Below are 15,680 nucleotides of genomic sequence, written 5' to 3'. Positions count from 1 at the left end.
TAATATTTGAAAACATAAACGAATACGAATGGAATTTTTTCTGAATTAATTGTAATTAACCAAATATCCACGTAACTAGAGCACTGCCAAATAATGCGAATTATTATTTTTATAGCTTTAAAAAACATTTACATATTTTCCGCATTTTTATGTAGAAAGTATTTGGTTAATTTAAAAAAAAAATGAAAATTCATTAGCAAAAGTAGCCAAATTAGCAGAAAGTCAAATCGTCTATTAAAAAAATCCAAAATAAGAATTTCGAAAAAAATCCAAAATCGTCACCATTGTCCGTTAATTCCGTGCCTAACCGGAGGAAACGTCCGTCTCATATCCGGATTCCGGGCAGCCGGACGCGACCTTGACGCTGTCGGAGTCTAGAGACGGTCGCCTGAAACCCCCGCCATAGCACCGTAGGCACTCTCTTTAAAACCTAGTGGTGGAGCACAAGGTTTTATAAAGTCGGGTGAACGCTTGCGGTTGTGGTAAACGCGCTGTGGTAAAAATAGGGCAGTGCAAAAGAGTGATTGTGCGAGAACGGACGGACTGTTTGGTTAGTGTTTGCTTGTATCATGGACGGGACACAACGGTACCTTCTGATCGCGACCGCGGCACTCTTCCTCTTCTTCGACATCTGCCATGGAGTGCGAGCACCAGGCGCCAAGAAGAAAGGTGAGTGCTGCGAAAGGAATACACGACGTGTGAATAGTGAGACAGTGATGCCAGTGGCGGCCCTTTTCGGATGTGCTTTACATCATTTGCCATTTCCGGGTCCCGTTATTACACAAAAAACCAACATTAATTACAGTCTAACGGGGCTCTACCGTTAATTAATCACATCATTACAACGTTTCTTAGCACAGACATAAACTGCTCAAACTAGCAAAATGTTTCTATTACCACCTGCTCAAATCTGAATTAATTGGTTTTATGCAACAATATTAATTATTAAATTTATAATACAGGCCACAGCTCATAATGTACCCAAACACAGTTAATTCATTACTGCAAGTACAAAATTTAACAATTAATATTATGTACACAAGTTTGGTAAGTACAATTTTTTGTTTCTGACAAACCTATTTTGCAAAAACCACTCACAATTTTACTGTAAATACTCCCAAACAAAATTTAACAGACATTCATTCAAACGGTGTTGCCAACAGAGTGGTTTAAAACTAACAAACTCAAAATGAAAATAATGAATGATCAAACACGTCCGATTATTTGTTCAAAACCTTGCATATTTAACAAGTTAACTAAGAAATTGAAAACTACAAATTTTGGTTTTTTTGGGAATTTTTGAAAATGGATACTTCTAATTGCAACCAAATATATACAGTGTTTTTTTCGGGTCGGCGCAAAAATAAATAGTTCTAAATGATTATTATTTTTTTTTTTAATAAAACGATAGAGGATTATGTAGACTACAATTTGATGCTTTAACATTGTTGAGAACTTTTAGCGTGATTCGTGATTTTTTCTAATGGTAACTGTGAAAATTTAATAATGTAAAAGTTGATAGATTTTGTAGTTTTTGAGTAATTAACATTTTAATATTGAAAATTGGGAATTTTGGTAATTTATGGCCAAGTTTGGGATGATGACCTTTATCTTTTGTCAAGAAATTCTGGCCTGATCACAAGTTACCGCAAATAAATTATTTCAAATTTCAGATTTTCAATATTAAAATGGTTCATTATTCAACTTCATCATTATTCTATTTTCACACACTATTGCCACAGAAAAAAAAAAAAAACAAAAAATTTTATCATGTAGGTAGAAAATATTCCAGTTAACTGATTTTTTTCTCCAAATAAATTTTTAAGGTCTCACTGCTACACGCTAAAAATTTTGTACAATACCAAAACATTAAATTGAAGTGTATTTAATCTATCGTTTTCTCTATCAAAATTCTTTTTTAATCAATTAGAAATATTATTTTTGCGTCGGCCCTAAAACTTGGGACACCCTGTACAAGAAAAAAAAATAATTGAGGATATTCCTTCAGGCTGACTAATAAGTATTAATATGTTATTTTCTATAATCATATCCTTCACAATTTCTCTTAAGCAAAAGTTTAAACTAAGCCTTTAAATAAACAAACACCACGAGGAAAATTTGAAAGTGTTAAAAATTCAGCCTGGAGCCGATTACTGTCGACTCTTGGAATATTTAACTCCAGTTACTAATTGTCCCAAAAATACATATGATGTCAAGTTCAACTAGCTTTTTGAGAGTGTAAATCAATTAAATGTTTTTAATTAACAGCATGTCAAAATAAATTCCAAATCGTTAAAACTAATTAATAAAAATCAATTCGATCCAGTTTGGCTTACATAAAACGAATGAATTCTAGTGATAATCTCCTATTGCATTTAGAAAAGTAGGTGAAAAGAGTAGTAAAGTCAAGTGAATTTAAGTCTCCAACCGTTAGGATTGTATAACTCCGGTAACCTCGTTCCGGTGATCTCGTCTGCTGATCAAGACTGTAAAGCCAACAACGAAAGTGAATTTTATTTATTTTGAAAAATTTTTGCAATCTACAGAGATAATATAATTGCGAGCAAAAAATAATTATTCTTAGCGGGACACCACAATTATATGTATTGATAAGCAAGCACCTAATTAGGCATACTACAGAACCAGGAAAATTTATGTTGTGATAAGACATTTCTTTACAATTATAATTTATTTTATTATCCTTCTTATCAACTCTAATATCTACTTACTTACTTATAATCTAACTTAAATATTCAAGAATAAATAAAAATTAATAAATTTGCCTCTATGACGAAGTATTTGTGTGAGTCACCCTGTATAACCAGTTTTGTGCTCAAATAATAACAAAATCATCGCAAACATAAATAAAATACGTCGATCCTTGACAAAACTTTCTGTTTCGGGTCCTATTTACCTACATTTTATATACGGAAGTTCTCTTTAAGTATGTATTCACGAATTACACGCATTTTACTACAAAAAACATAAGCAAACTTATGTCCCATTAACTTAGCAAAAAAACTACACAATAAACTTTTAGAGTTTGAGTTGCAAGATTTTAATGATCAGTGAGGACACAAGCTAATGAAGATACAAAGAATGATTGTCAATTGGAAAGGAAGCTCTACACCTAAAAAAATGCGATATTTTTGTTTCTTAATTTTCGCTCACTTTTACTCGAAAACCAATAGAGCTTTCGGATGAGTTGAATTGAATAAAGTCGACCTTGTAATAAAATCGTTGCGCTTTTTGACTGTCACACTCTGAATAAAGTTGTGAAGTACTCCAAACACAGTTTCAAAATCTGATGCATCTATAATATTTTACACGAATCAAAACAAAATGGAAAGTTTTTCGAATTCTGTGAAAATGAATGTATAGGAAATGAGTTTAAGAAAATCTTGCATAACCGAAGTGCGGTGACTATGGTGCATGGTATGCACATTGCTTGTATGATAACTGGTTTGTGTTGAAAATTTGTGCTGAAATCAGGCTGAAAAATCGTTTCCGGTGTCGCTGAAACAAAAATTCGTCAAGTTGGTCGTAGAAAAAAATATAATTTCTTCCTCATTCCAAGAGTGCATTTACAGCCTCATCGTGTTCCTTACTGCTTCATTGCCATAAAAGTAAATTATGTAAAATAAGTTCCTCTTGCATCAACATTTTGCCTTGCTTTCAACTTATTTTTATTTTAAGTTATTGGTAGAATTTTTGTGTCCGTAGAGAAAGTAAAATTTTTCTCTCCAAATCATGTGCTAATAAAAAACCTACTTGCATGTTTTCGCACTCTTTGTTCGAAAAACTTTTACCACTTACAGGTTTAATATCCCAAAACCGCAATAATTTTCGTCTTGCTTCAGCAAACTTCCTTTTGTGCATAAAATTTTAATACACACGGAAAAAGTAGTGCAATAACAAGATCACAATGTGAAAGTCTTTTGGTCAAATCAAACGGTCCACATGATGATACCTAATGGCAGAGAAAGTTGACACGACCATCAACAGTGTTATCAGAAGATGTTATACGAAGAAAAATCGCTGACGACAGCCGCTGTTTTCCAAGCTTCAACTCTTGCAATAAATCACTGCTTTGCTTTACAATACTAATAACTGGTTAGGATCTTAATCTTTGCATCTAGAAACCCCGCGAAAGTCGTCGAATGCAAAAATAAACAAAACCAACCGTTCATTACAATAATTACTAAATTAGACCGTTTAGCAAAAGTGCTTTTTGAAAGCCAAGGACACTCGCTTGTTTTCTGCGATTTCCTTACATTTTCATTGGGAGATCCGGAGAGTGCGACCATAGGTCAAGGCAGGTGCTGAGTGATTTTCAACGTGCAGTATAATAAAAAGAGCTCGTAAATACAAGTCAAAGTTCAAATACTGACACACCCATTACGACAAAGCTTTCTAGAGTTTGCAAAAACTTAAGCTTTATATGGCAATGCTAATTTCGAAATTGTTTATTGTCAATTCGACACGGAAACCAAAATAGGCAGAATAATTAATAAAATTAGCTTTGGCTATATAATCTTGAAAATTCTACTTTAAATTATTTTTATTTTTTTTTACAAACTACAAATTTTCTTGAGTTCAAAAACACAGTGTTATTGAAAGTACAAACATAATTTTTTGTTTAATTGTATAACTATGTACATATTTCTAACTTTTTTACGAGATGAAGAGTTTCATTATTCCAGAATCGTGTTCAATATTTTTTTTTAGATAACAATCCACATTTTTTAGTTCAAATTATTATAACTTGTCACTAAAATAAATATTTCTCATCAAACGAAATCCTCTATGAAAAACAATCTCAGATATTTTTTTTGGCATTTTAAAATTTATTGGTGATAAAAATTCGAGAAGGTGATAGATCTTTCATTTGGTAACTAGAAAACAAAATTAATTCGTGACCGATAAATTCTCCCATTATTTTTCTATCTAAACATAATTTATAAATTCATGACAGATGGAGAGTTTTGCATAAATTTGCAGATAACCGTTTTGAAACAGTTTGGTGTTGAAAAGGTTGGTGATAGATCTTTCATTTGGTAACTAAAAACTAAAAAAATAAATTCTCCCATTTTTATGGGCAAAATGCTATAATAGGAGTACCATAGGTACTACTATATTTTGCAAAATTTTAAAAATAAATGCTTTGATCTTCCAACAGTTTTTTTTTGTAATAATAAAACAGAAACAATTTACAAGTTGGTAATTTTTAAATAATTAATGGGATTTATTAACGGGATTAATGGGACTTGTTACATATTTCAAAACATTTTAGTTGGCCTAAAATTCAAAAACCATTATTTCGAGAATTTCAAAAATCAGGTGAAGGATTATAATTTTTTGTGTTGTACTTTTCTGCAACTTTGTTTCCTGATCGTTTTGCTGTTCTACCTTATTAACAAAGAATAAAATGCGGTAATTAATTCACTGATATTAATTAACAATAAACTGTCAGTTTTATTATAATAAACATTCCATTCTTTTTTACAAGTGAAAGTACAAATACCAAATAATACTTGGATTTTGTATCAGATCCCATTTGTTCGAATGAGTATAGTTCGTTACATAATTGAATTAGAACAAAGTCATGCAGATTATAACAGCAAACCCCACCCTCGCCTCTCGAAAATAATTCCAACTTTCAATATTGAGGACCGTGAAAGAACAATAACATCTCATAACACCTACTCGATGACGGTATAAATTCGAAAAGGACAACTGATACAATTTTTTCTAAATAAGCTTGAGTAAATAAAGCCACGAATCGTGCACTGGCTCAGGGCGAGGTTGAATTGCTATTACTAACTCCACACATTCAATAGAGAATGTAGAAACATTATCATTATGCCGACAAGAGCTGAGTAAAGGAGGTTGACGCCAGGTGTTTTACTCGTTCGTTGTTGTAGATTTGCAAACGGATACAGTGTTGCACAACAACGAAAGGTTTGACTCCAAATTTTACAACCTTCATGGCTTTAACGAAGAAATTAAGCAAAGTTTAGCAATTTCCACGTGGTTGGCGAATTTTTAACGTTCCGAATGTGGAAGAGAATGTGAAGACCACACAGCATCAAGGAGAATTATTAGATGGTTTATAAATCAGTAGGTGCAGCGGATATATTTAAATTATTACTGTTAATTATTGCGAGTATTGACATTATTCGCGCTTAATTGAAGGTTAACTGCATTTGCTGATGAATTCGAAATTTAAAATTATCTAATTAAGAAGAGAAACATGGGGCTGTTTAGTCAATTATTCAGATTATATCAGAAAGCAAGTGTCTCAATTGTGATACCAATCATCGTGGCCAATTTACCAGATGAAGGATAAAATTGGGTTTTAATTTTCTTTTAAATTATCCGCTGTTCTAGTTCATGGCAAATTAGTCTTTGAAATTCGGGGTAGAGAAATTACATGAAACAATAGATTTTTCTTTAAACAAATTTTAATACAAAAGCACCTCCAATTATAAAATTGTTTACTTGTATGTTTTTTTTTTCACAATTGCTTAATTAATTAGGAGTATAATTTAAGGTCAATGATATTTTGCCTACTTTTATAATTGTAATGCAGGAAAATAGCTAATAAGATTCTCAAAAAAAAATTGTTTTTTTAGTTACTGTTCTGAAATTGTAGCTTTTATTTTTTTAACAGTTCTGTTAAAATCGTAAAACTGGTCATAAATTGTTAAATTAATTTTTTTTCAGAGTAATTTTGTCACGTAGTTAAACTTTTATTTTTAAGTTTTATTGGAGAAATGGTTAATATCAATTTAACACTTCAAATTTTTTCCGTGTTTCAAATTATGGTAAGAGCCGGCGGATAAAACATGACTCGCCTTGTATAAGAAAAAAATAAAATAATTGCCAAAATACAGGTAATGAAATGAAATATATACTCGGCTTCACAACAGCAAAAAAACAATTATTGAAAAAATAATCTAATTTCCGATTTCTCTTAGAGTTCATTGTCTTTAGCTTCGAGGCATCATTACCATATTTCCTTTCAATCCTGCAAAGAGTTTCATTGATACTAATTATCACTGCAAGTTCTTATTTTCAAAAAACAAAAATCATACAGGGTGAACAAAAAGAATGAAACTAAGTGTTTTTTTTAATTCGCCTTCAGAAATAATAATTAAAAAAAATAAAGTGTCATAAAAATGTGACCGTGTTTTAAAAATGAACTTTTGTTTTATTTTTGAGTTATGCGATTTTTTTCAAAGTGGCAACTTTTATGAAAATTTTTTTCGATAAAATTTGAATAAAATGTAGATAGTTTTATCCTTAGGATAGGTCACAGCCTTTGTAATGAATTTTTTTATAGTGGGTTGCCACTTGAAAAAAAAAAAATTTACAGAACTCTTGATAAAACGTTACCTTAAACCCATTTCAATTAAAAAAGTACTAAAACACTTGAAGTTTATTACTTTATTTCTGTTATTTTTATTACAAAAATATCAAATTTTCCGATTTTTACAACAGATTTCTTACTATGTTTTGAATGGACTATAAATAGTAACTAATTTTGCTGTTTTTATGAAAAATAGGACATGCATGTATTACGAGTAACTGTTGGTCATTTTGTGTCTATTTAAAAAAAAATCAATGTACACTCTTATATTTTGTACCTTGAAAACAAAAATGACGCTACAAAACTAAAAAAAAAACACAGACAATACAAAAACTGTTCAATATAATTCCTAAACAATCTCGCGCACGACTTTGAAATGAAGTTGGCAACATTGAATGTAAAGACAAAAGAAAAATTGACAAACTTCATTTAGGTTTATTTTAATCATTTTTCATTTAAACTTTATTTTAGCTTTAATCACGATTTCTTCCAATCGATGTTCATCAAGTAAACCGAAGAAATAATTGCGCTTATAAATAGTTTATTATTGCAAAAATCACAATCATCATGTTTGAAAGTATTTCTGCAATGACCTTCAATGGTTTCCTGAGACAATTAAATATTTGAGCCACTCATGAATAACAATATAAGAAAGTAATCTTTTTTTCGAGTTTTAAAAAACTCCAAAATGATATAAATTTATCTTAACTAGAATGTTTATTCGAAATGTTGCAATTTCATAGAGGTAAGGAGGCGTAGTTATTCCATTTATCTGAATTATCCCCAACTTTTCTTGAAGCTTTCTTGAAACAGCCAACGCGATCAAATACCAACGTGCATTTTTATACAATTATCATATTACAAGCACATGGCATATAAATCAGAGGTATAATTAATAAAACCGAACAATTGTGATTGATTTATTAAAGTGATATTATAATTGGTGCAATTTGTTATAGTTATGTGAAAATTATACACACACAGTAGCCTTTAAGACCAAACAGGTAAACAGCGAGCTTAGCTTAGCTTACACACTTGCTTAACTAAGATAATAGTAATTACAGTCTGGCGATCTATTACAACTACAAAAAACTACGTATTAAATAATTTAATCGAGAGACACGTTTCATGTAATAGGAGCACTTATTTATTAAATAATAAATACAATGAAATTTGTGTAAATACTCCCGACTACGGAGTGATGTAACTTGGGTCAGTCAAGCTTAACTAATATGAGAAAATGCACTATGACATGGTTATTTCTCACTTTTCTTCTCAAGCCTTGACTGCTAATTAATCGCAATCATTAAAAGATTGATTTTTTATTTAAATGGCAAAGCTATGTACTGTGATAATGTCCAGATTAAGACAATTTCACATGCTAGTGTTGATTTAGCGTCAAAAGAAAGTACCGTAACCAAACATACAGGCTGTTCCCCCTTTCAGCAACAAAATTCGAAATTTTATAGTTTTTCATAAAAAAATAAATTCGTTTTACCGTTTAGAACGCCCCTGATTAACATTATTTCATCTCGAAATTCGTTTAGGTGTATAAAGGTTATCAGCTGTACAAAATTTTGTAATTTTATCTATTCTGAAATGAGACTTCCTTACATAGAATTTTCAAAACATGTTTATTGGAAACTATTATCTTAAATTTGGAAACATCACTTAATGTACTTAAGATTTGGAAAATAAAATTAATCTTTGTAAACAGGAAGTAAATAATAAATATTACATTAAAACAAAAGCAAATTAACCAAAGTATTTAATAATTATTAAGAGTGATTTACTAATTTTTGCTATAACATTTTACTTTGTAAATAAACTTCTACGTTGTGACTACTGAATTTACATTTTAAAAATCGCTTTATAATTTATGATTTTTTTTTCAATTATCTGGCACCTATAGCAGTATCAGATAAACCATTTATAAAAATAAAGAACTTGCCTATTTAAAGATCTAGAGTAACAGCTAGTGGTGTAGTTCCAATTGTTTAATTGTTTGACGTACATAACAAGTTGTCCAACAATTTCAACAAGATGCATTTGGTGTTTGTATTAGCTTTTACTCTAAACTTTAGTAAGTTTTTCAAACTATTATTTATTTTAGTAATATACATACCAGGTGAATAAAAAGTATGGAACGAAGCGTTTTTCTCGTAAACTAACCACTTTACAAAAAAATAATTAGTGTAGCGTAAAGTCCAATTAAAATGTGACCATTTATCAAGAATAACATTTTTCGAAATTTTTTTTAGTTTTCGAGTTCTAGAAAAAAAATTTTTTTTAATGGCAACCCACTATGGTAATTTTTTTAATTAAAGATTATGATCTAAAAATGACCTCTAATTAAACAGAATTGTTTTCTAGTCAGTACTTTTTTTTTAATAAATTGTTAAAGTTGCGTTCCGAGCCCATCACGAAGATTTTCCGAACTTGAACGAGGGAGTCGTTTCATGATTTTGGTCGTTGGAGAGCCCGGTTTTTGGTGCAGGTGCTTTGGGGTGGTTCCGGATGGATCAAAAAATGTAAAAACAAATCATTTTCTTCTATTNAATGTAAAAACAAATCATTTTCTTCTATTTTTAGTCCATTCGAAACCACCCCAAAGCACCTGCATAGAAATCAGCGCTCTCCCATGATGAAAAGCATGAAACAACCACTTCGGTTAAGTTCAGAAAATCTTCGTGATGAGCTCGGAACGCAACTTTAACAATTAATTAAAAAAAAGTACTGGCTAAAAAACAATTTTATTTAATTAAAGGTCATTTTTAGATCATAATCTTTAATTAAAAAAAATATCATGCCATTTAAAAAAAAAAAAATTTCTAAAACCCGAAAACTAAAAGAAATTTCGAAAAATGTTATTCTTGATAAATGGTCTCATTTTAATTGGACTTTACGCTACACTAATTATTTTTTTTGTAAAGTGGTTAGTTTACGAGAAAAACGCTTCGTTCCATACTTTTTATTCACCTGGTATAAGGCCTAAAAGGGGTGGATCTTTAAATGGATTTTTTCCAATATTTCAGGGTAAAAAGTACCCTAACTATTTTGGCCGTTGGTTCTTCCCACTTTCAGCCACAAAATTCTAAATTCCATAGTTTTTCACAAAAAGGAGGTCTCTTGCGTTTTTTCGATACAACTTTTAAACATCATAAAAATTAAATTCGTTTTACCGTTTAAGACGTCCGTGATTAAAAAATTCGCCAATTGATCACATGCTACTGTTGGCTTAGCGTCAAAAGAAAGTACCGTAAATAGAACGTAACCAAACATATACATAAATCAAAGTGAAATAGAGATAGATCTATTCCAGGTCAATATTTATAGGCAGTGAGGATTTCCCGTTTCCGAAACTAATTCGTAATTACGCGGCGATCAATTGAAGGAAATAATTATAACAATAGAAATCTGATCCAAAGAGTACAACTGTGATGCTAATTAATCCAATTATGAGTGAATCTTTAGCAATGATTATTTATGCTGCTTGCATCCTTACTTTCAGATTTTACCGATTTTATTTACCTTAAACAAACTCATGTTTCTGCATTACCATCTGTCATTATTCAATGTCGACAATTTCTCCAAACGACAAGTGATACTTTCATCGAATCGTGCAATACCAACAATGTTGCTATCCTTGTGATCTAATTCCAGTAGCGGTTCGAAGACGATCTATAAGCCACTTGAAAAACCTGATTATTGGTTCAACATCCTATTAATCGTTTATTTACAAGCTTATTAGTTGAATCAAAGTCAAGGCTAGCGCGAGATGAATCGGAAATGTCAATGAATTTAACGAATGAAGAAAAAATGCAAAATTAATTTTTGTTACATCAAATGAGCTTTCTCCTCTAATTATGATACAAATCCTTAAACATTACTGCATGGCGTGGTGTTATTAATTATTGGTAAGCCGGCAACAAAAAGTTATATTTATTTATAAAAAAGATGCCCAAGGGCAAAGTTTCATATTTTCACTTGCGGTGTTCTAACGGAATTTTCTCTTTGGTGACAGTGGTAGTGGATTAGCCACTGTTTGATCTTTTTTTCGATTATTCACGTTGTAAACCGCATTCTGCAATTGAGGCCTACAGCTATATGCTCATACCCAATAGTTGTACCAACCTACTTATTTATACATGACTAATAGAAGAATATAAGTAGAATTCAAGTTTTTGCAAAAATAAAGCCTTCGCATAATATGAATAAGTTTATTTCGAAACATACAAGTTTCTAGGATTTTGAATTTCTAAGTTGAACAGATCAGCTATAATTACAATAAAATAAATACAGGGTGTTCCCTTTTTACTGTTACAAATGGAAACAGATGATAGAATATGCAATTTAAAACAAAAGTTTCCTATGAATTTGTATCGAAAAATACTTTGTAAGGGAGCTACAACCCTTGAAAGGGGTGTGTTTTTTAATATTTAAAAATAGATAAAATTACAAAATTACCCACCTCTTTCGATACATGTTTATAGGAAACTTTTGTCTTAAAATTAAATATTCTATCAATTCTAGCTATTCAATTTGTAACAAGAAAAATGGAACATCCTATATAACTAAAAAATAAAAAGTAATAGAAAAGTCGCAAGGTAAACCTCTTGCACCTCTTGCATAAGAAAAGCCCCTACAAGATTTTTTACCAACATTTTTCTTAAATTCCAAATAGTTACTGACGTATGTGATGCTAAAAAGTAATCAGTCTGTTTCTACGTTTCTACAGGGTGATTGGCAAAAAATCAACGCTGTATATTGTTTATTTCTAATTTGATTTAAATAAATCACACATAAATCGAATCGTTTCTTTGATGGGCACAAAAATGTTAAAAACCTTCTATCTATAAAAATTTTAAAATTATGAGAGTTTAAATTTGGTACTTTGACTCTATTTATTTCTGTTGGAAAAGTAATTTTCCATAAATAAATAAATTTCCTAAATTGTAACTCTGTTTAACGTTATTTGTGGCTTTTATTGTCAATTTTTTTTATATGTTTACTAAATAATTATAAAAAAACATACAAAATTATCAGTATCATTAAATAGACATTAAAAGATGTCAAATGTCAAAAAATAAATGTCAAAACTTTTTGACAGATCAAATTTTCTAAACATTTTTCCATGTTCCTGGTATCTTATCTTACTTGAAATTTTATTCTGGGGCGCGAATATTAAAAGAAAATATAGAAAATTGATTTAAAGAAAAGAAATTCAAGAATCCCATTATTTACCTATTTATTTTACAGTAATTTCTTTTATTCTTAAATTGTGTTAACAATATTTTTTACGGACAACATTGCTTTGCTTTTTTGGTGTGAAACAGGTCACGAATTTGACAAAAAAAGAAGTAACAGAATTATAAAAAACTCTCGAGGTATATGAATTTTATGCAGGCGTTTCTGTCAGTTAAATCTAACATAAAGTCATAATTTTATTACGTATCAGTGCATAAACCTTTATATCTATTACGGGCGTGTGCACTTGTAATAAATAACACAGTTATGTAACAATTACTGTACCGAATTTATATATTTTTGTAACATAACTATTGACGTCACAATTGAAGGTATTGGCCTTCTAAAACATTTACCTTGAAAGTGCTACATTTCAACCATCGGTAAAATAGTTTAAACATTATCCTTCAGATGAAAGTTATTTTTATTAAAGTCCTGTCCTTACAGTTATTACATCCTGTAAACAATTAGCTCAGCTTTTTTGTAACAGAAGAAAAATAATTAATCAATATCCAAACACCTAAGTTTACATCATCAGTACTTTATTTTGCACTTATTTTTAACAAAAACAGACTTTTCAATAAGTATTTTATCTATTATTTGTCATGATATAATTTTTTTTGGGATTATTGTAACTAATTATATATTTATTTATTTGTAATAATTACCATTTGTAAAAGTCCAAGGTTTTTTAAAAATTGCTAAATTCAAATTTGAAAATGTTGAAGATGCATCTTAAAAGATGTAACTAATACTGTCCAAGATTGCAATTTATTTTTAAAGTTTATCAATATTTTGTAACAATTAATGTTTAACTTAATTTTTCCTTTCTATTTTTTACATTTTGAAAAAAAATGTGATCTATTTTTTTCTATCGCGAAAGCTTATCTAAAAAAAAGAAATAAAAGATAAAACGACAAAAAATGCAATTTAATTGGTGGATTCACTTCTGATTTATTTTTCATTGTTAAAAACATTTTTAAATAAAATTTCGTACACACGAAAATAGATACCGACTTACTTTTAAAAAATTCGTTTTTGATGAATATAAGTACTAAATAACAATAGCTTCAGTTGGCAAATAAGTCTTGAAAAAGTTTCACTACTCATGAAACAAACAACTAAATATAAGTATTTTATTGTGTCATTTCTAAACCCAAATTATATATTTAGAAAAATAGTTTTACACAGAACTTGGCGTAAGAAATGTGCATTTCGTAATCGTAACAATCAAGACAGTTAAATTCGCCTGAAGATTACAGATAGCTCAATGATATTGCAACACCATCGAATCTCTCGATTGTTCGAAAATAGACCATTAAGCTGACACGATTTTGTCGATTTTAAACAAACAGTGTACTTATTTCAATTTATGAGAGTTTTCGTAACATCTTGAAACCCAAAGCTGTTCTCATCGAATAAACCCAAGCAAGCGAAATTTTACCACACAAAGTGCTAATTTATACAACAGTCTACTTCAATATGTTCATTAACATGTGTTTAAGCACACAAGAATCAAGTATCAACGAGAATATTGAATTCAGGTGAATGTTCAATGGAAACTTGAACGGTGCGTAAGAACAACAAACGCCACAGTGGCGTACCTTCAAGGATATTTAGAACAGTAATTAAAAATAATGCCTATGTTTTATTTACCACGCATCTCGCATTCAATCGCCGTATCCGTTACATGAGAAGTGATTTATGTAAATTGCGAGGTCTGGATCACTTTTAGTGGTCGAGACATTGTTCTGTCAATTAATTAATCGTCTGGATTTAAGGTCTTGATGGGCGGCCAGAATAAGATTTTAAACGCCGCATAATTTCTCCTTTCACTATCAACTGACAGATACACTTAATTCACATTAAAGTGGTTGAAAATAATTAATACGCCAATCAAACGAAACATGATGGAATTTATAAATAAGAAAAGAGTTTTTCCGGTCTTAACCAGATGCAATTATTTTTTGCAAAAAGGATATTTAGCCACGGATCGAGAAAGCATTAAAACATTCACTAATTAGATGGATTTTGATTTTAATAGGGTCACACCCACAGGAAATTTCTCTCGATGAAGGTAATACAAAAACTAAAAAAAATCGTGAGGCGTAATATTGTAACGTTTCACTTAACTAAAGGCAAATTTTTATTTACTTATTTCTTAGTCTAATTTGATATATTTAAATAACTTTCTACTTAATTCAAGCTTCAAGTTCTTTTTGAGTATTTTGATAATCACTGCAAGTTTGCGCAAGAAAAGTTAAACAATAAAAAATAAAATCTCTTTGGTAATTGTATGTTATCTAATTTGTCAATAACATTTAAAATCGGTTTTTATAACACAACTCCTTATACCCTTATCTAACTAAACAGTGACCTTATATGGTATAATCTGCGAAACAGGGCCATTCAACCATGCGACACACATTTCGTTTAACGACAAGTTAAGTGTTAATTACTTTTTAAATAATTATACGGAGCTTCATTTCATTAGCGTTAGTTTACGGAAATTCCGGATGAAAATTCGCATTGTTAAACTTTTATTTAAAACGTAGTAGGTAGTATCGGAAACAAGAGTAGGTCACTTTTGATCTCTAAAAAACAATCGAGATTATAAAATTGTAATAAAAGTATCTACTGACATCACTTGTTTCCGGCTTAATTTTCACTTGCACTTAAAACAACTTTTTGTTATTACATTTTGTTTTGTATAATATGCAACTTTCGTAAACAGAGAAATTTTCAATTTTCACTTTACAATTTTTATTACTTAGTATTTCGATGTGGCTTATATTCTTATTTCCGAGGGGCCGTACACTTGAAAAAGATGTGTATAACTAATTCCAATTCCAAAAAAATTCCACCAAAGTTCCACTAATTCCAAAAAAATTCTAGTAGTTCCAATAATCCATCGTAATTCCTTTTTTTCAGATTAATTCCTATAATTCCAAATTAATTCCTGTAGTTTCAACCTAATTACAACGTAATTTCCATAATTCCAAAATAATTTCTGTAATTCCAAATTATATGGCTCCAAGAAATCCAACTTAATTTTGAAGAG

General features: G+C 30.0%; 1 protein-coding gene across 2 annotated transcripts in view; it reads left to right on the top strand.

The window, feature by feature from the left end:
* The first annotated feature begins 454 nt into the window (after nucleotides 1–454).
* LOC123016061 (laccase-1) overlaps nucleotides 455–15,680 on the top strand; it is a 34,159-nt gene continuing 18,933 nt past the window's right edge. For both annotated transcript variants that reach the window (XM_044416263.1, XM_044416262.1), the window contains exon 1: nucleotides 455–669. In XM_044416263.1, coding sequence (XP_044272198.1) covers nucleotides 570–669 — 100 coding nt within the window. In that variant the 5' untranslated portion in view covers nucleotides 455–569. The remainder of the gene's footprint in view (nucleotides 670–15,680) is intronic.

This window comes from Tribolium madens, unplaced genomic scaffold (assembly GCF_015345945.1).
Source record: "Tribolium madens isolate multiple individuals breed KSU strain unplaced genomic scaffold, Tmad_KSU_1.1 Scaffold_19;HRSCAF=116;Tcas5.2_LG9, whole genome shotgun sequence".
NCBI lineage: Eukaryota > Metazoa > Arthropoda > Insecta > Coleoptera > Tenebrionidae > Tribolium > Tribolium madens.
This window is presented reverse-complemented; position numbering and strand designations above follow the sequence as displayed.